The 26,239-nt window shown below is 48.1% G+C and overlaps 1 protein-coding gene across 3 annotated transcripts; it reads left to right on the top strand.

The window, feature by feature from the left end:
• Positions 1 to 5,357: 5,357 nt before the first annotated feature.
• On the top strand, positions 5,358 to 14,558 carry SLC38A5 (solute carrier family 38 member 5). 3 transcript variants are annotated; one of them, XM_047076165.1, is made up of 16 exons: positions 5,358 to 5,438; positions 6,882 to 6,935; positions 7,016 to 7,091; positions 7,512 to 7,627; positions 7,732 to 7,805; positions 8,431 to 8,523; positions 8,649 to 8,727; positions 10,440 to 10,522; positions 10,814 to 10,872; positions 10,970 to 11,107; positions 11,317 to 11,396; positions 12,039 to 12,139; positions 12,383 to 12,498; positions 13,303 to 13,447; positions 13,542 to 13,645; positions 14,109 to 14,558. In XM_047076165.1, exons 2-16 carry the CDS (start codon positions 6,883 to 6,885, stop codon positions 14,208 to 14,210), a joined length of 1,419 nt encoding a protein of 472 aa, XP_046932121.1. In that variant the 5' UTR covers positions 5,358 to 5,438; position 6,882; the 3' UTR covers positions 14,211 to 14,558. The 3 variants fall into 3 exon arrangements, with proteins under 3 accessions (XP_046932121.1, XP_046932122.1, XP_046932123.1); XM_047076166.1 differs by lacking the exon at positions 13,303 to 13,447; XM_047076167.1 differs by lacking the exons at positions 12,383 to 12,498; positions 13,303 to 13,447.
• Positions 14,559 to 26,239: the final 11,681 nt, after the last annotated feature.

Here is a 26,239-nt window from a genome sequence, read left to right as displayed (position 1 = left end):
AGTAAAATAATCAGGAAGTGACGAGTTTTGAATATCACCTTTTAAAAAAACTAACTTATTTAATTGTAAGTTTATATTATTTCATTTTAAACAATAGCTCTTTACCAACTGGTTGACAGGATTCCTGAAAATGGAACAAGCAGTCTGCAAACCTGTTCTTGGCTCCAGTGCACCGCTGAATTCTTTCCTTGAACTCATTTTAATCCTTATAACAACAACATGAAGAAGTTACTGTAATTATCCCCAGGTTGTAGATATATAGGGAGAATATAGATTACATTAGGTATATAAACATATGTGCTGCTTGATATATATGTGATTATATAGAAATATAGTGATGTATAACATCCACTAGTATATAGGTTATATGTTAGTAAGAAATATAATAAATATAAATATACTGTTACATGTAAATATAAGAAAATATATAACCTATTTATGCATTTTGTATCATGTACATATAATACACATATCTTATGCATATAATATGTAAATGTGTATGCTGATATATATAAATATGCTGGTATCTATATACATTTACTTAGTAAAATAACTGTACTAAATTAAACATACTATCGTGTATGTAAATATATAATGTTTGTCAGGTGGTGATAAAATCCATGATGAATAATAAAGTAGGGTGAAAGCGATGGAGAGTAGCAGAGGATTTGAGTTGCTCTTTTAGTTTATTTATTTTTTTAAAGTTTATTTATTTATTTTGAGAGGGAGATGGACAGCAAGCAGGGGAGGGATGGAGGGAGGGGGAGACAGAGAATCCCAAGCAGGCTCCGCACTGTCAGCACAGAGCCCCATGCAGGGCTCAGACTCACGAACTGTGAGATCATGACCTGAGCCGAAACCAAGAGTCGGACGCTTAACCGACGGAGCCACCCAGGTGCCCCGAATTTTTCTTTTAGACAGCATAGTCAGGGAGGGCTTCTCTGAGGAGGTGGCATTTGAGCTGAGACCTAAAGGGAAACGCACCCTAGGAATACTTGGAGGAAGAGCATTCCAGGCACAGGCAACACCGAGTGCAAAGACCCTGAAGTGAGAAGAAGCTTGGTGAGTATTCAAAGAACTGAACGATTGATTCATCATTCCTTAGAAATATGAGCTTCACTAGGTGGGAATTTTGTTCTGTCCCTTTCACCGCTGCCTCCCGACCCTGGAACAGGGCCTGGCATACAGGTGGCATGCAGTAGATGTTTGTTGAATCCACGCTTTTGTTGCCTTGGTCCTTTATTCTTTCCTCAGTGGTGCGCTCTGCATTTATGCCAGGCCCTGGGAGTTGTGGACAGACAAGCAGAGACACGGAGAAAGCACTTCCTGGAGGAGTCCCGAGAGCCAGGGAGGAAGCAAGAGCTGGTGGCAGCGCTCCAGGGCCTTGTGGGGGCGGTGGGAACAACGGCTCCCCTGCAGAGGTGAGCAAGTGTGAGAAAGCAAGGGTTCAAGCCACCTGGCCTCTGCTCCACAGAGAGGAGGGGGTGCCAGGCATTGGGGGCCCATGTTCACCCTGTGGGATGCTTCCCACGTCCTGTTTTCTTGCCTCTCACAAAGAGGATGTTTAATTTTTTGCAAAGAAACTTGCTTCCTCCAGCAGGGCCCGGGGGAATTGGGGGACAGGATCCAGGCTCTGAACTCCCCAGGCTTTTCCCGAAGTAGGGTGTCGGCCTGCAGCTCCCACCCGGCACCCCACTGAGTGTAAAGGTGTCCTCCCCTCAGCCTCCTGAAGAGGTCAAGGAGCTGGGAGCTGCCAGGCCAGTTCTGTACCGGAGGGCATCTAACCGGGGGAGGGAAAGACGGGGGTGGTCCAGGTGCAGGGGACTAGACACAGACTCAAAAAAGCCTTGCTGCCCCGGGGCTGCTTTGAGGGACGGAAGAGTGTCTCAGTGGGGAGCCTGCCTGAAAGGGGAGATTAGAATCCTAAATGCAGCCCAGTAGGGGGTTGCATTCACAGGCGGAGAAGAATTCATTAATTCCTTTCACAAATATGTTATTGAGCAATTACTGTGTGTCAGGCATTGTTCTCAGCGCTTTACCTGTGTTAATTCACTCGGGTTTTCCCAGGGGCCCTAAGAGTTAGGTGTTACTATGCCGCGGGGGGAAGCTGAGACAGAGAGGTTTCAGAATATGCTCCAGGCCACACAGCTAGTAAGTGGCAGAGCGGGAAAGCTCTTGGTGTTAACTGCTTTGCTCTGTGGCTCCCTCGCCTGAAGGCTGCTGAGCAGTGACCTGTTTTAATGAAAAGCAGGGATCTGCTTATAAGAACCGACAGGAACCCAAGCCGACTTTTAATAGACTCGATAGGAATCCCAAACGTCACACAAGGGTCTGCTTTACTGAACCAACAAAAGCCTTAAATGACCCCGAGAAAGGACCTTACTTCGGTGAATTAACAAAGCATTCTTATCCCTGGCACAGTCTCAAGGCCTCGGTCAAGCTTAAAGACATCTGTTCCTTCTAAAGCAAGCTGCCCTCCCTCCGCAGCCAGATTTCCCTTTCCCTTTGTTTTCCCTCCTACCAGCATATGTTGAACACTTGCCATTTTCAGTGCCCTGAAACTTAGCTAAGCTATAGGGTGCGGAGCTGGGTGCAGGTTCGACCCTCCCGGAGAAGAGTTCACTTGGCAGAAATAAAAATAAGAATGATGATAATATGGCACTTGATAAGTGGCATTTATTGAGCACCTGCTGTGTGCCTGGCGGCCCTGCTGGGCAATGTTGGAGGGCCAGGGAATGATCAGGGCAGGACATTGCTGCTGGGAGGTGGTGGATGGGGGTATCTGTTTGTTGTCCAAGGTATACTAGCTTTTTTGGGCAGGACGCTTCAGACTTCTCTTGAAATCTAGACATCTGCCTAGCCTCCACCCCCCCCAACCCCACCCGCCACACTTACCGTAGCCATGTAGGCCAAGGCCTCTGCCAACAGGTGTCTCTTTCCCTGGCCAGCCTCTAGCACAGATGTGTAATGGCTCTAGGGGGAGGAGGACCATGAGAGGAGAGAGACATCAGAATAGGCCGGGATAGACAAGGGGAGACTCTGTGGTGTGTGTGTGTGTGTGTTTGTGTGGGTGTGTATTTGAATACCCTCAATGTATCTCATCTGCCTGTACATGTTCTCAGCCACAAACACACATATGTGAGCTCCACTTGTGTCTTCCTATGCAACTTGCCTGGGTGTATCTTGTGACCATGGCTGCCTGTCCAACTCCTGTGTTCCCTTTATGGAAACTGGGTGTGTCACTATGGCAACGGTGGTCTGTTTGCGCAGTTCATCTCTATGGGGTCGTGTGTATGTTCCTTGGGTGTTTACATGTCTCCTTCGTAATGCTGATGGGCGCTGAGTGTGTTTGTCTTGCCCATAGGCGTGTGTCTCCTGTGTCTGTGTGCCTTTCTTCTCTGCCACCCTGTTTGTGTCTGTCTGTGGTGAGCTAGTGTAGGTGTGTGTGCCCTCTGGGTGTTTCTTTTGGTGCTGCTGTTTGTGTACTCTCTGGTTCCTTTGTTTCCTCTTCATGCAGTTTGAGATGTATTTTCTGGATTTCTCCCTTTGTAATGACAGTAAGTGTACTCTCTGCCTCCCTGCTTTCCCTGTTTGTGCACCCCTATATGTGTTTCTTCTGATTTGATTTGTGAGACACTGGGCCCACGCATGATGTTGTCGGCTGTAGGAAATCATATTTGTGTGCTCTGTGTGCAGCTGTGAGTCTGTGCGCGATTTGCCTGTCGGCTCCCTAGGGTATGGCTGTTGAGTCCCTGGGTGATGATGTCCATGAGTCTAGAGGGGCTGTAAATCAGCACGAGCCCATCGCGTGTCAGTCTGTGTTCTCTGGACGCGACGCTGAGGCTGGGGGTGATGATACCTGGAATAGTGAGTCCTTTGGTGTGGCTGTTGAGTATGTGACTGTAGTCTCAATGTGACCTGGGCTCTCGATGCGTAGTCTGTGAGTGTTCTTATGTCAGCCCCTATTCTCTGTGTGTGGCTGTGAGTCTGCGTGCAAGTTTGTGCTTCTGTGGGTGATGGGTGAGGCGGCCTCTACCTCTGAGCCCCTGGATGGGGTTGTGACCCCTGAGTGTTCTCTCCTGCTGTGGGGGAAGTAACCGCCCCATCCCTCACCCTCCTCTGACTGCGGGTAGGGTGGGGGCATCTAGGCTAGCTTTGAAGCCCCAGCCAGCCCCTGGCCTTTCCGGGAATTCTGTGCTCCCTGTGGGGGATGGGCAGGAGGGTAAAGAGGCCCAGACAGAGGCCTCTTGTCCACCAGGGCCTCAAGCAGCCCAGTGGAGTTGGGCCCGGACCCCAAGTCCGATCCGCCTGACTCTGTGCAGGAGACACATGCCTTGCCTGGGACAGACATGCCTGTCACATGCTTGGATGAGAGTGAACAGACAGACCCACATAGAAGGCAGACAGACAGACAGACAGTGGGGCTCCTCAGTTAGGGTGTGGACAATCCCCACCCAATGCCTGGGCTGGGGTCCAGCACTTTTTTTTGCCTAAGCTAGGCTCTCTCTCTGAGGTCAGCCCATAGTGGCCTGGCTGTGTCTTCCTGCACCTGTCGCACTGCCCCTCCCAGGTCTGTCCATCTACCCTGTCTGTCCCTCTGCCTGAATCTGACTCTCCCTCTGCCTGTCGTCATCTGTCCCTCTAGGTGTCTCCCTACCTCAACCACTCCCTCTTTCCCCTTGTCTCTCTCTGCTGGTGTGTCTGTTCCCAGCCTCTGGGGATGTGTCTGGCTGTGTCCACCTGTCTGTCTGCCAGTTGCGTCTCCTGTTTATTACTGGGCCTGACTGCCTGTCGCCTTCCTCCAGATGCTTCTGAGGAGGCCTCCCCCCCTCCCCCGCCTGCTTCTGAGTCTGCCTGCACCTCTCTTTCTCCCCATGGCTGCCCCTCTGCCTATCGACCACTCCTCAACATGGCTGTCTTTCTGCCCTCTCTGTTGTCTGTCCTTGTGTTGTGTCGCCTGCCCGCCTTTCTCTATTTGTGATCGTTTCCCTTACGATGTCTGTCTCTCCTCTCTGCATCCTCCGTGTGTCTGATCCCTGAGTCAGTTGCCTCTGCCTGCGTGTCCTTCTAAGGGTGGATCTACCCCCTCAATCTTTCTGTCCACCTCCCCCTACCCAAGGCCCCCACACACCTCTGTCTCTCTCCACGTGGGTGCAGGTGAAGGAGGACGCCCTCCTCCCCCACCCCCTGTCCTCAGCCGAGAGCCAGATGGAGGGAAACTGAATTAAAATTAAAAGTTCTTCCTAGAAAAAAAAAATAATCCGCGGGCCAGATGCGGCGCGGGCTGCGCTGATTAGCCACCTAGCAAGCGCGGAGGAGCTGATTGGCCACGGGGCGGGGCGGGGGCAGGGTCCGCTGAAGGGGAGCCTTGCCGGGGCCGTGGGGTCCCAGAGCCCTAGTGAGTTACGGTGGCTTCAGGAGCTGAGAGGAGCAGGGAGGTGAGGAGGGGATACTGGCCGGGTTGGGGCTCCGGAGACCCCGAGGCATGAGTGGGGATCCTGGGAGAGGTTCTCTGGGGGAACCTCCGGGGAGGGGGGTTCCCCTGGAGACATTTTTAGCCCTAGTGGAGAATTGAATGGTACCTAGCTCCCAGGAAGTGAATTCAGAAGTGATTGAGAGTCTCCAGAAAGTGCTCGCGACTGAGGATGGGACTCCTTGAGAGCCCTCCCCTTCCCAGGAAGGGGATTAGGGGCTTGGGGAGGGGGTTTCCCAGAGGCACTTTTAGCAATGATGGGGACCTTGAATGGGAGTTTCTGAGATATTGCACTCCCAGGAAGTGAGCTCTGGGCGCGCGCGCGCGGGGTGAGGGGGTATCTTCAGAGACACTCCACCCAGAAGACAGGGGCCCCTCCTGGAGCACCTCCACCCCAGGAAACACATCAGGCCTTGGGATGGGGCTTTTGATGCAGGTTTCTGAGATAGCTCATCGTCAGGAGGGGGAGATTAGGGCTCAGAGCAGGTTCCTGAGACACCCCAAGACCAAGAAGGATCTTAAGTCTGGAAGTGTCTCTAAAGTTATTTCTGCCAGAAGAACGAGTGTTTAGGACTTGACAGGGGTCTGAGAAAAATACTAATCTAATCCCTAAAAGGGGGATTAAGTGGGGGTCCCTGGGTCACTTCTATCCCTGGAAGGAGGCTCCGATTGGAGAATTGTCTTTGGCCTCTAGTGAGGATATTCAGAGTTGTGGCGGAGGGCAGTTTGCAGCATGGGGTGGGGGTGGGGGGTTAAGGTCACCAAGTTGGCCCCCCACCTCCAGCTCCTGCAACAGCTTGCATCAGCTCTGGGCTCAGGCTCGGGGCCCAGGCCAGGAGGGGGGGTGTAGGGGGCGTTAGGAGGGGTGGGGCAGCTGGGCCGACACGTGTCCCTGTAAGGAGTAAGAGGCTTGGCCAAGCGGTGAGGGTGGAGGGAAGGGGGGGCCGGGGGAGGTGGCAAGGAAAGAGACAGTAAGAGAGACAGAGTGAGTGTGGGTTCTGGAAGGACAGGCTATCCCAGCTCCAAATGGCCATCTCGTCTGCTGTGGGGTTGGTCTCTCTCTCTCTCTCTCTCTCTCTCTGTCTCTCTCTCTCAGTCTCTGCCCCTCTCCCCCTCTATTTGTCTCTCGCTGCCCTCTTTTTCTGCCTGTCTGAATAACTGTTGGCATCCCTCCCCCTCCGATTCCCTTCTCTGCCTCCCATCTCTTTCTGTCGTCCTCTCACTGTTGTCTTCGAGTCTCTCCATTTATCTCTCAGTCTCTCTCATCCCTCTGTTCCTGTTCCCCTTGCCTCACCTCTGTTTCTGTTTCTCCATCTGTCTCTGTCTGACCCCCTACCCTATTCATCTAGCTCTCCTTACTTTGTAGCCCCCCCATCTCTGATCCCCACCCCCATTTCTCTGCCCACAGGATGGAACTTCAGGACCCAAAGATGAACGGAGCCCTCCCTGCGGATGCTCTGGGGTGAGTCGGGGGCCCAGGGGGACAAAGGTTAGAGGTCAGGATTACCCTCTCACCAGCCCCAATTTCCCTGCCTTCTCCAGCTACAGGCAGGAACGCGAGGGCTTCCTGCCCAGCCATCCTCCTGCTCCTGGGAGGAAGCCAATCGAGTTCATGGATGTGAGTGACCTCACAGGATCTGTCCTGGTTGCACCTTGCCCAGCTCATCTCTTCCCCTACTGTTCCCTCTTCCCAGGGGTTCCCTGCCTGGCTATTTCCTGTCCCCAGCCGCTCCGGTCCCCCAGCCACTCTCCTCCCTCGCTGTTTTGCCTCTGGTGGCTGCTCCGCCCTCCTCCCCTGTTCCTCTCCATTTCCAGCTGCTCCCCTCCAAAGTTCCTCCTAGTTCTTCCTTCCTAGCTCTTGCTTCCCCAGCTTCTCCCTGGCTTCCACTTTTTTTTCCTTCCTAGTTTCCGTCCTATAGTCCTTTCTGGGCTTCTCCCCGCCCTGGTCACTTCTCCCCTAGTCTTTCCTGGTCCCCAGCACTGGTCCCGTTACCTGATCTCCTTCCCCATGTGTGCCCGGCCTGGCCCTTACCCGCAGTTCGAAGGGAAGACATCGTTTGGAATGTCCGTGTTCAATCTCAGCAACGCCATCATGGGCAGTGGCATCCTGGGACTGGCCTATGCCATGGCTCACACAGGGGTCCTCTTCTTCTTGTGAGTCTGGGGCGGCCGGGGTGGCCTGGGCCAGGGGGCAGGGGTGCTGTGTGGGACATGCAGGAGGCCTGGGGGCCAAGTCTGAGCTGTGCCATCTGCCACAGGGCCCTGCTGCTATGCATTGCGTTTCTATCTTCATATTCCATCCATCTCCTGCTGACCTGTGCCGGTGTTGTAGGTAAGGCCAGAGCTCAACGCAGATCTTGGACCCCAGACTCTGGATCTACCCCTCTGACCTGAGACCCTAGACCTCAACCCAAACCCTAGATTCTGAAAGTACCACATGGATCCCAGATCCTGGACCCAGGACCCCAGACCCCATACTTAACTCCCTGGACTCCAGACCTCAAACCGCACCTTGGCCTTCAGAACTTATCTGGGCTCCCAGATCTCCTCTTCTCAATCCTCACCCCTCACCCTCAGTCTGGCGTCAAACCTCATTTCTCAGACCCTCCCCACACCCAGATTACTCCACCTCTTACCTCCACTCCTCAGTCTCCAGCTCCCCCTAATTGTGGAAGCCAGCTTCACAACCCAAGAATCCCACGACCCACTACCCACATTTGGTCCCCAACCTTTTCTCTGGTCACAGATTCCCACCTCCCAGGCTCCACTGCAAGCCCAGCCCAAGTTAACTGCTTAACCCTCATCTCCAGCTTCCATCAATCAGATCCAATTACCCCAAGCCCCAGTTCCTCATTTCCCTGACCCTCAACTGCTCCTCTCCACCCCCCACCCAGTTCCTTACCCCTTGCCTAGCCTCCTGGACCCACAGCGCATTCCTTCCTGTCTCCCTACCCCAGGCATCCGAGCCTATGAGCAGCTGGGACAGAGGGCGCTGGGGCCTGCAGGGAAAGTAGTGGTGGCTGCGGTGATCTGTCTGCACAATGTTGGGGGTGAGGACTCTGGGAGGTAGGGGATCAGCTTGAGGGAAGAGGGTGAGGTGGGGTGGGCTTCCTCAGGCTGGGCTGGGAGGATGAGGGGAATCCTTCTGCTTATTACCTCCCCCCACCTGCACCAGCCATGTCCAGTTACCTGTTCATCATCAAATCCGAACTCCCTCTGGTTATCGGCACCTTCTTGGACATGGACTCTGAGGGGTGAGTGAGAAACACCCCTTAGCTCTGGCCTGCAGGCCACTGACTCTACCTGTGCGGTCTGGCTGCCATCTTCAACTCTGTGCTCAGTTGACTCCTAGGTGTTCAGAGATTGTTGGGCTGGCCAGTCTGGTCAGACTGTGATTCTTAACATATTATGATGCCGACAGAAAGTGTGACCGTTGATCTGACTATACAGCAGACCATGCATTGATTTTTGTGACTTGTTCTGGCTGATTCTGTCGGGTAGCCGACTCCGTATGTCCAGTACACTCTGATACTGACCAGGCGACTGTACATATCGAGTAGACCTAAACTCTGTGGATTTGGTTCTGGACTGCTGTACTGGCAGATTCTGTGGCCAGCTGTATGACAACTGACTACAGCTGTGTTCTGAATGCTGCGATCCCAACCATGTGTGTTTGACATTTGCTTACTCTGACTTTCCCTGTCCAGCAGATTCTGTTTGATTCAGGGTCCATCAGGCTGGCGGAAATCTGTCTAGCTCGAAGTGCACGGTCACTAACTGCAACCGTGTGTGTGCAGCGAACTGTGGTGCCAACTACGTATATGTGATTTGCTCCAACTGTATGTTCCAGTAGAATCCCACCTGTGTGTTTAATTTGGCAACCATTTTTTTCTGGAAAATTCTCTCTGGCTGAGTGTGTGTGATCCTCTACTCTGACTATATGTCCTCTGTACTATGGTTCCAGCCGTGTGTGTTTGACTGATGTTCTGCGTATGCGTCTAGTTGACTGTATGTTTGATTTTGGATCCATCTGCTAGCTAAATCTGTTCAGTTGTTTGTATATAATGGCTGACTCTGTGTATCCTGTTAGATCTTTGGTTTCATTCTGAAGCCATTTAGGTATCTGATAATCTGTGTGACTAGGTGTGTCTAATTATTATAATTATCTCCCACTGTATATATATGGCCAATGGTGCTTTGTTGGTTTATTTCTGTGTAACTGTGTGTATGAGATAGTGTGTGAATGCCTGGAACATAGCAGGCAATTAATAAAATTCCTTTGAACAAATGAGCAGTTTTTCAGCTGATTTTGTGTAACTGTCTTACCTGGGTACCTCCCTCCAATATCTGTACAGTTTCCACTCTTTTTTTGAACTTGGTTCCAACAGTATAGCCAGCTGTCTGATTTTGTCTCTAGTTCGGTCTTTGGCTATATGGCCAAGTTGGCCTGGCTACTTTTAGATATTCGACAAACCTTGACCTGTTCAAAAAACCACATGTGTGTGTTCCTGACTTCTTGTCTGACTTTGCATCATTGCCTGACTACCAGATCATCAGACTGTTGTTCTGCCTGTCAGACACACCAGGGTCATGACTCACTCTGTGTCTGGTACTCTGTGTTGGACTGTGTGAGTCTCACTGATTTGGGGCATTTTCTGCCCATCTGGTTGTATGTCTGCTGGCGAGTCTGATGGCACAGTTTTGTCCAGCTGTGCATGTGTTCTTTCTTAGCTGTGTCCCTCTGACAGTGTCTGACTGACAGTCTGATAATCAGTCTGGTTGTTTCTGTCAATCCTATTGTGCCATATTTCACTGTGACCACCTGAATGGCTTCTCACAGCTGAGACGTCAGCTCACCTCCCCTGACTGCAGGTAGAAATCTGTGTGTCCGGCTGTCGTTTATGACTGTCTGCCTGACAGTTTTCTTTGGCAGGCAGCTAGTCACTGTGTTTGCCTGTCTCCCTAGGGGCTGGTTCTTGAAGGGAAACCTCCTCATCATCATTGTCAGTGTGTTAATCATCCTGCCACTGGCCCTCATGAGACACTTGGGTAAGAGGCTTCCTGTGTTGTTCATTGGATAGTGGAGTCAGAAAAAGGGAGCCAGATTGAGAAAATCTTCATTTTCAAGGGCTATGGAATACCAGGGGTGAGCTTATTTGATGTGGGTTTAACAGATAAATAGGAGTTTGCTGTGGAGAGGAGGCTGGTTCAGGAAGAAGTAAAAGCTTGTGCAACATGTGGCCTAACTGGGGTGAGATAGCCTTGAAGGCCAAACTGGGGCTTGATATTTGCTGTAGGGAGTCCCTGGATTTCTGAGGCTCTCTATATTACCTCTTGCAGGCTACCTGGGATATACCAGCGGTCTCTCTTTGACCTGTATGCTGTTTTTTCTCATCTCGGTGAGTCTGAAAGAGAAGAACATGAAAAAGTGAAGCAAGAGTTTGGAACATTGGGTCATAGCCTTCCCCATGACCTCGCTTCCCCACCCTCCCCCAGGTCATCTATAAGAAGTTCCAGCTTGGCTGTCCTGTAGGTCTCAATGAGACGGAAGTGGAGAGCAAGAACCCTACGGCCCTTCCCATCCAGGGACTCAACAGAAGCTGTGAGGCCCATATGTTCACAGTTGACTCACAGGTGGGTGTGCAGGCATGTGTTTGGAGCTTGCACCACACTTAGGCCCTCTGGTCCCGTCACATGGTCCACTCTGTTCACAGTGGAGCTGGGCATCAGATATCGGGGGGCTTCCATGTGTCTTATATGGAGTGCAATGGTGGGGTCAGGCGGATGAGGAGGGGATATAACCCTGTAGGCTCTAACCTCATGTACTTGGGCCATTCCCCTAGATGTTCTACACGGTGCCCATTATGGCTTTTGCCTTCGTCTGTCACCCTGAGGTGCTGCCCATCTACACAGAGCTCTGCCGGTGAGTGGGCAGGCAAGTGGGCTTATGTGATGGGCCAGCAGCTGGTAGGAGAGTCATAATGTCCGACAGCCCCTCAAGTGGTCCTTGTACTGTAGCTTGATGGTGGCTAGTTGGTGCCGGTGGTGGGGGGCGGTTGAAGTGGCCTTGGGGAATGCAGGGCGGTGACTTTTTACTGATTAGGGCTTAAATATTCTACTTTTAACATCCTGTACAAGTGTGAATGGACAGAGTGGGGAGGCAGGAATGATCAGAAGGAGGGTGTAGCATACGTGGATGGGGATGAGGAGATGGGGATGGGGAGATAGAATGGGGGATGGGTGAACAAAAGAGGGAGCAGGGATTATATGGTAGGGGGATGTGTGGATGATCAGATGGGGGCACAGCATGGATGGTCAGATGTGAGGGAAAGGCAGAGATGAGCAGACAGAGGAGATGGACAAAGATGGTCATATGGGGTGAAATGGCTGGACAGAGGGAGGCGTGGCTAATCACACAGGGGAGGTAGAGATGGGCATCCCAGCATGTACCAGCTGAATGTCAGCTCAGGAACAAGGGGACTCTGGAGAGTGCAGGCTACTTTGGAAGCGCCTGTACCAAGTCCAGGGGTCTGGGCATGACAGTTCCATAACCTCTATGACTCAGGCCCTCCAAGCACAGAATGCAGGCTGTGGCCAACGTGTCCATTGGGGCCATGTTCTGCATGTATGGGCTTACTGCGACCTTTGGATACCTCACCTTTTACAGTGAGTGGGGCTGGGGCCAGGGTTGGGTGGGGGCTGGAGTGGGGAGTGGGCAGACTGCTGGGGCAGGAACCTGAGTGCTTTTCCTCCGTGCCCTGGACCCATCAGTTTCCAAACAGAGGGTGCACATCACACATGTAGATTTTGTTGTGTGTGTGTGTGTGTGTATGAGTTTGTGTTTCTGGGACACTGGTCCTAGTGCTCCCACTACATCCTGCATCCCATGTCCCATGTCCCACATCCCAGATAGCGTGGAGGCGGAGATGCTGCACATGTACAGCCAGCAGGACCTGCTCATCCTTTGTGTGCGCCTGGCAGTGCTGCTCGCCGTGACTCTCACTGTGCCAGTTGTGCTGTTCCCTGTGCGTGGGGTTGAGGGTGGGCCCATGGAGTGGAGGGATGTGGATGGATGTAGAAGGCATAGGCATGGATGTCTGACTGGGGGGTGGAGATGGGAGTGGATTTATGGATGGAGGAGGCAGGGATGGACAGATAGGGAAGGCAAAGTTGGCAGATGGACAGAGAACGCAAAAATAGATGGTCAGACAGATGGGGGATAGATGTCAGGGCAGAGAGAATGAGAGGGAAAGGGGTAGTTAGTTGGAGGGAGGGGGCACAGATGTCTGGCCAGACAGAAGAGGGAGGCAGGAATACTCAGACAGGGTAGAGGCATAGAGATGGACACTCAGAATGAAGAAACAGGGATGGACAGAAAAAGAGTGGAGGCAGAAGTAGTGAGGTATAAGGGGGGCCAAGGCTCTCAGATGGGGAGGTGGGATGACTAGACAGAGGAGGGAGGCTGAGGTAGTCAGATGGCAAAAGAGAGGCAGGGATCTAAGACAGAATGGAAGGACAAGAGGGTGGTCAGACAGGGAGGCAGAGATTTCAGATAGTGGGTAGAAGCATCGATGGGTGATCAGACAGAAGGAAGACACATGGATCGTCAGAAGGGCGGTGGGATACTCATTCAGAAGGTGGAGGCACCGATGGGTGGTCAGATGAGGGGGACATGTAGATAGTCAGATGGAGGGGGAATCAGGCATCTCACACAGGGTGGAGGCACGATGGGTGCTCAGATGGAGGGTGGAGTTAAAGTCAGATGACCGCATGGAGTGGGGAGGCAGCACGTGGGCCCTGACTGGTGTCCTGCCCTACTCTGACCACAGATCCGCCGGGCCCTGCAGCAGCTGTTCTTCCCAAGCAGAGACTTCAGCTGGCCACGACACGTGGCCATAGCCCTGATCCTGCTTGTCTTGGTCAATGTTCTTGTCATTTGTGTGCCAACCATCCGGGATATCTTTGGGGTTATTGGTTAGTACCCCGAACCCCAATCCCAGACCCCACCTAATACGGGCCTGGTACCCCAAACTTACATTGGCTTCTGTCCCTCCTGCTTGTCCTTCAGGGTCCACTTCAGCCCCTAGCCTCATCTTCATCCTTCCGAGCATCTTCTACCTCCGCATTGTACCAACTGAGGTGGAGCCCCTCTACTCCTGGCCTAAGATCCAGGTGAGCATTCCAGGAGAGGGTTGGGGGAAGAGGGAGAATTCTGAGGAGAGAGCACTCCTGGATGGCCAGAGATAAAAAGAACATTTTTAAGAGGGGGCTGGGGGGAAGGGAGCAGGTGGTCTGGAAGAATGAAGGAGATTGTCTTAGAAAGGGGCTGAGCAGACAGAGTACCAGCAGGGTCTGCAAAGACAGAGGGAGCATTCTACAGACAACAGAAGGAGTACTATTTGAAGAGGGTCAGGAGCACTTTCAAGAAGGATATAGGAGAGTACTCTCTGAAGTGTTCTAGAAGGATGAAAGAAGAATTCTTAGGAAGGGGCTGGTTTTGAGGAAGGGGAGGGAGCAGGAGGGTCTGGAATGCATGGGGCACTCTGGAGGGGATGGAGGGCTAGAGGGACATTCTCAGGAGGAGCTCTGGTGTGGAGACCCAACCAACTGCATCTTGTCTCCCTCTCATCCACAGGCTCTGTGTTTTGGTCTCCTGGGGGTCCTCTTCATGGCAATCAGTCTAGGCTTTATGTTTGCCAACTGGGCCACAGTCCGGAGCCCTGTGTCTGGACACTGACCATGCCCTGCTCCTCCCTGGGCCCCCGTGCGCATGCTCCTGTGCACGTGGAGGAAGATGGGGCCCCTCTCCTGGGTCCCTCCTGCCTGTTGTGTGGAGGTGGCTGGTTCCCATTATCATGGCTGTTGGAGGTAGGGGGCTGCAGAGGTTGCAGAGTGGTCCACTTCCCTCCTCCCCAGGGATGCTGAGCTTGGATCATGGCCCTAAGCCCAACACCATGGGAGGAGGAGGAGACCAGGTCTTTGGGGAATCCCTGCCCAGCCCAGTCCTTTCTGCCTCTCTTGGCAGAAGCTGTTTGTCAGGATCACCCTCGAGCTAAAGGGGAAGAATAAAGATGCTGCATTGCAACTCTGGTCTCAGCCTTCTCATCTCTTTCTAAGTCTTCTTGGGGGAGTCTGCCTAGGTTCAGACAGGGGTAAACTAAGGCCCTGAGAGTAGGACTGAACTGGCTCTCAAGTATTCACTCACTTCTCCGCTCCTTCAGTAACTTGCTACTCAACTCATTGTTCCATTCACTTCCTCACTCAAGAAACCTCTTGAGAGCCTACTGGGTGCCAGGCACTGTTCTAGGTGCTGGGGTTGAATCAAGCAGACAATAATCCCTACAGTTGGTGTTCTAGCAAAAGAGTAGGCAAACTATGACCTATAGGCCAAATTCAGCAGCCTGCTGCCTCTTTTTGTATGGCCTGAGCCAAGAATAGTTTGCACATTTCTAAGTACTTGAAAAAAAAATAAGAAGAGGAATAATTTGTGACACCTGAAAAGTATGAAATTTAAATTTCAGTGTCTGCAAATCTTTTATTGGAACACAATAATGCTTGCTCACTTACATATTGTTTATGGTTATTTATTGCTACAACAGCAGGGCTGACGAGTTGCAACAGAGACCACATGGCCCACAAAGCCTAAGCTATTTATTATCTGGCCCTTTTCAGAAAAAAAAAAATTGCTGATCCCTGATCTAGCAGAAGAGAGGAAAAGAGATTAATTATTTCTGATAAAGATGAGCACTATGAGGGACTCCTGGCTGGCTCCGTCAGTGGAGCATGTGACTCTTGATCTCAGGGTTGTGAGTTCAAGCCTCACGTGAGGTGTAGAGATTACTTAAAAATAAAATCTTAGAGGGGAGCCTGGGTGGCTCAGTCAGTTAAGCGTCCAACTCTTGGTTTCTGCTCAGGTCATGATCTCACAGTTTCGTGGTTTCAAGCCCCACATCAGGCTCTGTGCTGGGAGTGCAGAGCCTGCTTGGGATTCTCTCTCCCTCTCTCTCTATCCCTCCCCCTCTCAGGCTGTCTCTGGCTCTCTCAAAATAAATAAATAAGCTTAAAAAAAGATGCACACTGTGAGGAAAATAAGTGATGTGAGTGTGGTGCGCAGGGGGCAGTGAGGGGGTAGTCAGGGAGGCCTCACTGTCGAGCAGACAAGGAGCTGAGTCAGTCCTAGATTGGCAAGAAGGAGTGAGTCCCATGCTTATTTAGACAAAGTGTTCTTGGCTGAGGCCCCAGCAAGTGCAAAGGCCCTGAGGTAGAAACAAGCATGGCAGGTCCAACAGGAGCCAGCATGGCCATCTTGCTCTCCCACTGGCAGTGTGTATGAGTGCCAATTTCACCACAGCCTTGCCAACATCCTGAGTCATGAGACATGGATTTTTTGCCAACCTACTAGGTGAAAATGGTATTGCTGTTAAAATTCGCATGTGTTTCTTTATGAGAGAAGTTTCTGGATGTTTAAGAGACTTTTTGTTTATCTTCCCAGATAATTTTTAATGCATGTGCAAGCCACCACAGATAATAATCTTTCTCCTCTCTATATTTAGAAATAGGGCAGTTGACTGTAGTTGAATATGGTATCCTTCTTATTTCACTCTTCATTCCTTACTGCCACTAGGCTCAACACTAAAGCTCAACAAGCTGGCTTTTTTAAAAAGCTTATTTATTATTTTTTTTAAAAAGTTCATTCACTTATTTTGAGAGAGAAAGAAAATGCGAGTCAGGAAGGGGCAGAGAGGAAGAGAGAGAGAATCCCACGCAGGCTCCGCACTGTCAGCATGGAGCCTGGCACGGGACTCGAACCCACAAACTGCGAGATCATGACCTGAGCTTCTATCTGCTGTTTCTCAAAATGATTAGCTCAAAGCCATCCTTATGCCAAAGAGGCATATTTTGGGGTGGCATATTCTGGTCTCCTACAATATGCGACAAATTAAAAGTAATTATCCCTAATATGTAAACAAGCTTTTGCAGATCAATAAGAGAAACTGGAGTAGCTCAATGAAAAAAAAATGTGTTCATGCAATGGCATTACTTCACATTACAGCACAAAGGATTAAGAAGTAGATAGTATGAAAGAAATAAAAGAAATGGAGGATAGGCCCCAGAAGTTTCAACATTCATCAAATAGGAGCTTCAGACACAGAAAATAGACAGTGGGGAGAAGGCAATACTTGAAGAAATAATGTTCTAGAATTTCCTGAGCTGAAAAAAGACAATCATCAAACTGAAAAGAGCCACTAAATTCTAAGCATGATTTACACGCATGCACACACACACACACACAAACACACACCATAGAAATAAAATTTCTAGGTTAAAAATAAAATCCTAAAGGATAACAAAATCCTGAAAGGTCCCAGCAAGAAAAGAGAGAAGAAAGAATACAGTGGAGGAGTTCTTCAAAGAGCTGATGAAAAATAACTTTGAACCTATATTTCAAAAAACCTGTATCTAGACAAGATAATCCAGATGAGAGCAAAAATATTTCAGAAAATTCATCACACACCTACCCCTTCTTAAAGGATTATTAGGGTATGTGATCCAGCAGAAGAAAACTGGATTAAGGAGCCAGAAGGGGGTTCTGGTAAGCAATGGTGAGGGGAAAAATAGTAACATTCATTGAAAAGTCTAAATAAGTTTTGATTGTAAATTTTAAAGATCACCATCTTGAACTAAAATTCCAGGTAATATAAACATGGGAGATGAGGGGAGGAAGAGGAAAGAAAAGAGAGTTCTTATGTTGTTTAAGGGATGACTGTAGATGCAAATTAATGGTAGAATTGTAGAACAGTTGCTTTTTAAAGTGTAAACTCTGGAGTCAAACTGCACATGGTCAAATTCTGGCTTCTCAATTTACTGGCAGTGTAACCTTGTGTAAGTCACATAATCTTTCTGTGCCTCAGTCTACTCAAGAGTAAACTGGGGATAGTTATTGAACTCACTGGATGGTTATGATGATTACGTGACTTAATATATGTAAAGCACTTAGAATAGCCCCTGTCACATGGTAATTGGTATATATATTTCAGCTATTGTTGTTGTCTTAAGTAATGACTTCAAATGTCTGTTAAAATATAAGGCAGGGTACCTGGGTGACTCAGCCAGTTGAGTGTCCGGCTCTTGATTTTGGCTCGGGTCATGATCTCATAGTGTGTGGGATCAAGCCCTGCGTCGGGCTCTGTGCTGACAGCATGGAGCCTGGTTGGGATTCTCTCTCTCCCTCTCTCTCTGCCCCTCCCCCCTCAAAATAAACAAACTCATAAATAAGTAAGTAAGCAAATAAATAAATAAAATGTAAATGTAGCTATAGATGAAGATGTTGAACAAGCAATAGCAGATACCACAGAAGAGGTAAGGAGCTGGTCAGGTTTCAGAATACTTCCCAGTCACAAAACTCTTGATGGTTTGGTCCCCAGTCGGGGATGCGATGGCCCAGAGTGGGAAAAGGTCAGAGGTCATCGATGGAGGATAAGCTGAGGTGGAGCTCTCTAACTGTGTCCTTTTGTCTCCTTATATTTTTTGGAAGGCTCATTACCTGTCCTGTAAGCACCACAAAGCAAAAAAGTGGCAGGGCTGGCCCAGTGCCAGTCTGAGGAGGCATGGTTACATCGGGGCAGAGTGGGTTTGGAAAGCTCATAGAAAATGTGCAGTCAGGCTAGCCAGTATATAGGCAGGCATTCTTCCCTTCACCCTCTGGGCTAGGAAACTACAACAAATAACACCCCCCCCCCCCCACCGAAGCCCCTCTACATCCTCACTTGGTGCAGAAGTCCTGGAAGTTTCTTTGGAGAGTCACAGGCTGGGGAGGGAAAAGAAGGATTAGCTGAGCCCAGAGGACAACTCTAGAAGTTCTCTACCCTGACATACCAACCTCCAAACCCTCAAACCCACAAGGAATGTCCAGGCTACATATCTTCCCAGAAGGTTATATAGAACTTTTACCTGAACCCGGGTTCACCTTTTGGTAGGTGTCTAGCTAAAGGACAAAACTAAGCCAAAGAATAAGAAAAGGAAGAGTTTTACTTGCAACAGGTATAGGAGAACACCAGAGATATTTCCCAAAGCAGTGTCTCCTCCAACAACTAAAGCCAGGTTAATTTTTTTAAGCTTATTTATTTATTTTGAGAATGGGGGAGGGGCAGAGAGAGAGAGAGAGAGAGAGAAAGAAAGAGAGACAGAGACAGAGAATCCCAACCAGGCTCCATGCTGTCAGCACAGAGCCCAATGCAGGGCTCGAACTCACGAACCCTTGAGATCATGACCTGAGCCAAAATCAAGAGTCGGATGCTCAACTGACCAGGTTAGTTTTAAGCTAAGAGTGCATACATATTTATGAAGGGGCTTGCACAATAGGGAATTACAGCACGGAACTGGGGCAAAAGTCATTTTAAGGTGACTGAGTCCAGGTCAAAGCCACAAGGGCCAGCAAGGGCCAGCATCATCAGTTCTCTGGCTCCAGATCATCCAGTCTCTGAGTGCTTAAAGGGGTTTAGATCCTGCAAAGATAACTCAGCATGCATCTGGTCAGTCTTCACTTTTGAGTGGGATTAGACTATCTCCTGGCCTGATAGTGACTGTTTGTTATATTCTTTTACAAGTCGACTGGGGGCCTAAAATAACTTTTCTTGTGTCAAGAAAGCTGTGTCTGTTTTTCTTTTTCTGGGGACCCCAGCTCTTTCTGCTTACAGAACTATTAGGAATACTAGATATTAATTTCTCAAATAAATAATTCAGTGGGCTAGGTTGGATATTAAAACAGATGCATTTGAAAAGGCAAGAAACATGATGAGGAATGGATAGAGATGGAGTAAATGAAAGAAATGCTAATTAATATGGAGGATAGATGTATACATGTCAAGACCCATCTAATAGTAGCCTCGTAAGGACAGAATGCTTAAATTAAAAAAATGAGTGAGAATATCTCAGACTTAGACGACTTCAGATTTAAAGGGATCATAGTATGCTGAACAGAATAGATAAAGACATGCACATATATACACTCCCCTAGACACAGTAAAATTCCAGATTATGAAAGATAACAAAAATTATTTTCATTTTATTTTATTAAAGAGTTTATTTGTAAGTCATCTCTACACCCAGCGTGGGGCTCAAACTCACAACCCCGAGATCAAGAGTCACGTGCTCCACCGACTGAGCCGGTCAGGTGCCCCCAAAAAATGATTTTTAAAACATCTACAGGACAGGAAGATGGCGGTGTAGGAGGACGCTGGGCTCACCGCGCATCCTGCTGATCACTTAGATTCCACCTACACCTGCCTAAATAACCCAGAAAACCGCCAGAGGATTAGCAGAACGGAGTCACCAGACCCAAGTACAGACGAGAGGCCCACGGAAGAGGGTAGGAAGGGCGGCGAGGCGGTGCGCGCTCCACGGACTGGCGGGAGGGAGCCGGGGCGGAGGGGCGGCTCACCGGCCAAGCAGAGCCCCCGAGTCCGGCTTGCAAAAGCGGAGGGGCCTGACGGACTGTGTTCCGACAGCAAGTGCGACTTAGCGTCTGGGAGGTCATAAGTTAACAGCTCTGCTCAGAAAGCGGGAAGGCTGCAGGACAACGGGAGGGTGAGCTGCGGAGCCCCCGGACTACAGAGCTCAGTTTGGCGGGGAACAAAGGCGCTCGCCAGCGCCATCTCCCCTGCCCATCCCCCAGCCAAAATCCCAAAGGGAACCGGTTCCGGCCAGGGAAATTGCTCGCTCCGAGCAAACACCCAACTCTCTGCTTCTGCGGAGCCAAACCTCCGGCAGCGGATCTGACTCCCTCCGGCTGCCACAGGGCCCCTCCTGAAGTGGATCACCTAAGGAGAAGCGAGCTAAGCCTGCCCCCCCCGCCGCCGTGCACCTTGCCTTCCCACCCCAGCTAATACGCCAGATCCCCAGCATCACAAGCCTGGCAGTGTGCAAGTAGCCCAGACGGGCCACGCCACCCCACAGTGAATCCCGCCCCTAGGAGAGGGGAAGAGGAGGCACACACCAGTCTGACTGTGGCCCCAGCGGTGGGCTGGGGGCAGACATCAGGACTGACTGCGGCCCCACCCACCAACTCCAGTTATACACCACAGCACAGGGGAAGTGCCCTGCAGGTCCTCACCACTACAGGGACTATCCAAAATGACCAAGCGGAAGAATTCCCCTCAGAAGAATCTCCAGGAAATAACAACAGCTAATGAGCTGATCAAAAAGGATTTAAATAATATAACAGAAAGTGAATTTAGAATAATAGTCATAAAATTAATCGCTGGGCTGGAAAACAGTATACAGGACAGCAGAGAATCTCTTGCTACAGAGATCAAGGGACTAAGGAACAGTCACGAGGAGCTGAAAAACGCTTTAAATGAAATGCAAAACAAAATGGAAACCACCACGGCTCGGATGGAAGAGGCAGAGGAGAGAATAGGTGAACTAGAAGATAAAGTTATGGAAAAAGAGGAAGCTGAGAAAAAGAGAGATAAAAAAATCCAGGAGTATGAGGGGAAAATTAGAGAACTAAGTGATACACTAAAAAGAAATAATATACGCATAATTGGTATCCCAGAGGAGGAAGAGAGAGGGAAAGGTGCTGAAGGGGTACTTGAAGAAATCATAGCTGAGAACTTCCCTGAACTGGGGAAGGAAAAAGGCATTGAAATCCAAGAGGCACAGAGAACTCCCTTCAGACGTAACTTGAATCGATCTTCTGCACGACATATCATAGTGAAACTGGCAAAATACAAGGATAAAGAGAAAATTCTGAAAGCAGCAAGGGGTAAACGTGCCCTCACATATAAAGGGAGACCTATAAGACTCGTGACTGATCTCTCTTTTGAAACTTGGCAGGCCAGAAAGAATTGGCACGAGATTTTCAGGGTGCTAGACAGAAAAAATATGCAGCCGAGAATCCTTTATCCAGCAAGTCTGTCATTTAGAATAGAAGGAGAGATAAAGGTCTTCCCAAACAAACAAAAACTGAAGGAATTTGTCACCACTAAACCAGCCCTACAAGAGATCCTAAGGGGGACCCTGTGAGACAAAGTACCAGAGACATCACTACAAGCATAAAACATACAGACATCACAATGACTCTAAACCCGTATCTTTCTATAATAACACTGAATGTAAATGGATTAAATGCGCCAACCAAAAGACATAGGGTATCAGAATGGATAAAAAACAAGACCCATCTATTTGCTGTCTACAAGAGACTCATTTTAGACCTGAGGACACCTTTAGATTGAGAGTGAGGGGATGGAGAACTATTTATCATGCTACTGGAAGCCAAAAGAAAGCTGGAGTAGCCATACTTATATCAGACAAACTAGACTTTAAATTAAAGGCTGTAACAAGCGATGAAGAAGGACATTATATAATAGTTACAGGGTCTATCCATCAGGAAGAGCTAACAATTATAAATGTCTATGCGCCGAATACCGGAGCCCCCAAATATATAAAACAATTACTCATAAACATAAGCAACCTTATTGATAAGAATGTGATAATTGCTGGGGACTTTAACACCCCACTTACAGAAATGGATAGATCATCTAGACACACGGTCAATAAAGAAACAAGGGCCCTGAATGAGACATTGGATCAGATGGACTTGACAGATATATTTAGAACTCTGCATCCCAAAGCAACAGAATATACTTTCTTCTCGAGTGCACATGGAACATTCTCCAAGATAGATCATATACTGGGTCACAAAACAGCCCTTCATAAGTTTACAAGAATTGAAATTATACCATGCATACTTTCAGACCACAATGCTATGAAGCTTGAAATCAACCACAGGAAAAAGTCTGGAAAACCTCCAAAAGCATGGAGGTTAAAGAACACCCTACTGGGGCGCCTGGGTGGCGCAGTCGGTTAGGCGTCCGACTTCAGCCAGGTCACGATCTCGCGGTCCGCGAGTTCGAGCCCCGTGTCGGGCTCTGGGCTGATGGCTCAGAGCCTGGAGCCTGTTTCCGATTCTGTGTCTCCCTCTCTCTCTGCCCCTCCCCCGTTCATGCTCTGTCTCTCTCTGTCCCAAAAATAAATAAACGTTGAAAAAAAAAAAAAAAGAACACCCTACTAACGAATGAGTGGGTCAACCAGGCAATTAGAGAAGAAATCAAAAAATATATGGAAACAAACGAAAATGAAAAGACAACAATCCAACCGCTTTGGGACGCAGCGAAGGCAGTCCTGAGAGGAAAATACATTGCAATCCAGGCTTATCTCAAGAAACAAGAAAAATCCCAAATACAAAATCTAACAGCACACCTAAAGGAAATAGAAGCAGAACAGCAAAGGCAGCCTAAACCCAGCAGAAGAAGAGAAATAATAAAGATCAGAGCAGAAATAAACAATATAGAATCTAAAAAAACTGTAGAGCAGATCAACGAAACCAAGAGTTGGTTTTTTGAAAAAATAAACAAAATTGACAAACCTCTAGCCAGGCTTCTCAAAAAGAAAAGGGAGATGACCCAAATAGATAAAATCATGAATGAAAATGGAATTATGACAACCAATCCCTCAGAGATACAAACAATTATCAGGGAATACTATGAAAAATTATATGCCAACAAATTGGACAACCTGGAAGAAATGGACAAATTCCTGAACACCCACACTCTTCCAAAACTCAATCAGGAGGAAATAGAAAGCTTGAACAGACCCATAACCAGCGAAGAAATTGAATCGGTTATCAAAAATCTCCCAACAAATAAGAGTCCAGGACCAGATGGCTTCCCAGGGGAGTTCTACCAGACGTTTAAAGCAGAGATAATACCTATCCTTCTCAAGCTATTCCAAGAAATAGAAAGGGAAGGAAAACTTCCAGACTCATTCTATGAAGCCAGTATTACTTTGATTCCTAAACCTGACAGAGACCCAGTAAAAAAAAGAGAACGACAGGCCAATATCCCTGATGAATATGGATGCAAAAATTCTCAATAAGATACTGGCAAATCGAATTCAACAGCATATAAAAAGAATTATTCACCATGATCAAGTGGGATTCATTCCTGGGATGCAGGGCTGGTTCAACATTCGCAAATCAATCAACGTGATACATCACATTAACAAAAAAAAAGAGAAGAACCATATGATCCTGTCAATCGATGCAGAAAAGGCCTTTGACAAAATCCAGCACCCTTTCTTAATAAAAACCCTTGAGAAAGTCGGGATAGAAGGAACATACTTAAAGATCATCAAAGCCATTTATGAAAAGCCCACAGCTAACATCATCCTCAACGGGGAAAAACTGAGAGCTTTTTCCCTGAGATCAGGAACACGACAGGGATGCCCACTCTCACCGCTGTTGTTTAACATAGTGCTGGAAGTTCTAGCATCAGCAATCAGACAACAAAAGGAAATCAAAGGCATCAAAATTGGCAAAGATGAAGTCAAGCTTTCGCTTTTTGCAGATGACATGATATTATACATGGAAAATCCGATAGACTCCACCAAAAGTCTGCTAGAACTGATACATGAATTCAGCAAAGTTGCAGGATACAAAATCAATGTACAGAAATCAGTTGCATTCTTATACACTAACAATGAAGCAACAGAAAGACAAATAAAGAAACTGATCCCATTCACAATTGCACCAAGAAGCATAAAATACCTAGGAATAAATCTAACCAAAGATGTAAAGGATCTGTATGCTGAAAACTATAGAAAGCTTATGAAGGTAATTGAAGAAGATTTAAATGGAAAGACATTCCCTGCTCATGGATTGGAAAAATAAATATTGTCAAAATGTCAATACTACCCAAAGCTATCTACACATTCAATGCAATCCCAATCAAAATTGCACCAGCATTCTTCTCGAAATTAGAACAAGCAATCCTAAAATTCATATGGAACCACAAAAGGCCCCGAATAGCCAAAGGAATTTTGAAGAAGAAGACCAAAGCAGGAGGCATCACAATCCCAGACTTTAGCCTCTACTACAAAGCTGTCATCATCAAGACAGCATGGTATTGGCACAAAAACAGACACACAGACCAATGGAATAGAATAGAAACCCCAGAACTCGACCCACAGACGTATGGCCAACTCATCTTTGACAAAGCAGGAAAGAACATCCAATGGAAAAAAGACAGCCTCTTTAACAAATGGTGCTGGGAGAACTGGACAGCAACATGCAGAAGGTTGAAACTAGACCACTTCCTCACACCATTTACAAAAATAAACTCAAAATGGATAAAGGACCTAAATGTGAGACAGGAAACCATCAGAACCTTAGAGGAGAAAGCAGGAAAAGACCTCTCTGACCTCAGCCGTAGCAATCTCTTACTCGACACATCCCCAAAGGCAAGGGAACTAAAAGCAAAAGTGAATTACTGGGACCTTATGAAGATAAAAAGCTTCTGCACAGCAAAGGAAACAACCAACAAAACTAAAAGGCAACCAACGGAATGGGAAAAGATATTTGCAAATGACATATCGGACAAAGGGCTAGTATCTAAAATCTATAAAGAGCTCACCAAACTCCACACCCGAAAAACAAATAACCCAGTGAAGAAATGGGCAGAAAACATGAATAGACACTTCTCTAAAGAAAACATCCAGATGGCCAACAGGCACATGAAAAGATGTTCAGCGTCGCTCCTTATCAGGGAAATACAAATCAAAACCACACTCAGGTATCACCTCACGCCAGTCAGAGTGGCCAAAATGAACAAATCAGGAGACTATAGATGCTGGCGAGGATGTGGAGAAACGGGAACCCTCTTGCACTGTTGGTGGGAATGCAAATTGGTGCAGCCGCTCTGGAAAGCAGTGTGGAGGTTCCTCAGAAAATTAAAAATAGACCTACCCTATGACCCAGCAATAGCACTGCTAGGAATTTACCCAAGGGATACAGGAGTACTGATGCATAGGGGCACTTGTACCCCAATGTTCATAGCAGCACTCTCAACAATAGCCAAATTATGGAAAGAGCCTAAATGTCCATCAACTGATGAATGGATAAAGAAATTGTGGTATATATACACAATGGAATACTATGTGGCAATGAGAAAAAATGAAATATGGCCTTTTGTAGCAACGTGGATGGAACTGGAGAGTGTGATGCTAAGTGAAATAAGCCATACAGAGAAAGACAGATACCATATGGTTTCACTCTTATGTGGATCCTGAGAAACTTAACAGGAACCCATGGGGGAGGGGAAGGAAAAAAAAAAAAAAGAGGTTAGAGTGGGAGAGAGCCAAAGCATAAAAGACTGTTAAAAACTGAGAACAAACTGAGGGTTGATGGGGGGTGGGAGGGAGGGGAGGGTGGGTGATGGGTATTGAGGAGGGCACCTTTTGGGATGAGCACTGGGTGTTGTATGGAAACCAATTTGTCAATAAATTTCATATAAAAAAAAACATCTACAGAGAAATAGAAGTTTACTTACAAAGCAAAAGTAATTTAACTGACATCAGATTTCTCAAATATCATACCAGATGCAAGCAGACTAGGGTGTAATAACTCCAAAGTGTTGAAAGAAAGGAACTTTTATATAAGGTGGAATAGAGACAGTTTCAGGCATACAGATTGTCAGAAGTTTAAAGACAGAGAGAAAGTCCAAGCAATAAAGGCAACCACACAGCAGTAAAATGAATGTGCGAGGAAGGATAATTTTTGCACAATACTAAGCAAGAATCTGCTTTAACCTGGTATGGCATAAAGGTTTCCCTTCCATCACCAAGGGTGAGTATTATATTGAACTTTTATTTTTTATTTTATTTTTTTCACTTTCAATATACTAGCTAAATACATTTACTGAACTTTGA

This window comes from Lynx rufus, unplaced genomic scaffold (assembly GCF_022079265.1).
Source record: "Lynx rufus isolate CCGP_SWC_20201006 ecotype Redwood Valley unplaced genomic scaffold, mLynRuf1.p SCAF_14, whole genome shotgun sequence".
Taxonomy (NCBI): Eukaryota; Metazoa; Chordata; class Mammalia; order Carnivora; family Felidae; genus Lynx; species Lynx rufus.
This window is presented reverse-complemented; position numbering and strand designations above follow the sequence as displayed.

Coding starts and splice junctions, on each gene's coding strand:
- SLC38A5 (XM_047076165.1), top strand. CDS start 6,883: ATGGAACTTCAGGACCCAAAGATGAACGGAGCCCTCCCTGCGGATGCT. Junction 6,936..7,015: donor CTCCCTGCGGATGCTCTGGG/GTGAGTCGGGGG, acceptor TGCCTTCTCCAG/CTACAGGCAGGAACGCGAGG. Junction 11,397..12,038: donor ATCTACACAGAGCTCTGCCG/GTGAGTGGGCAG, acceptor TCTATGACTCAG/GCCCTCCAAGCACAGAATGC.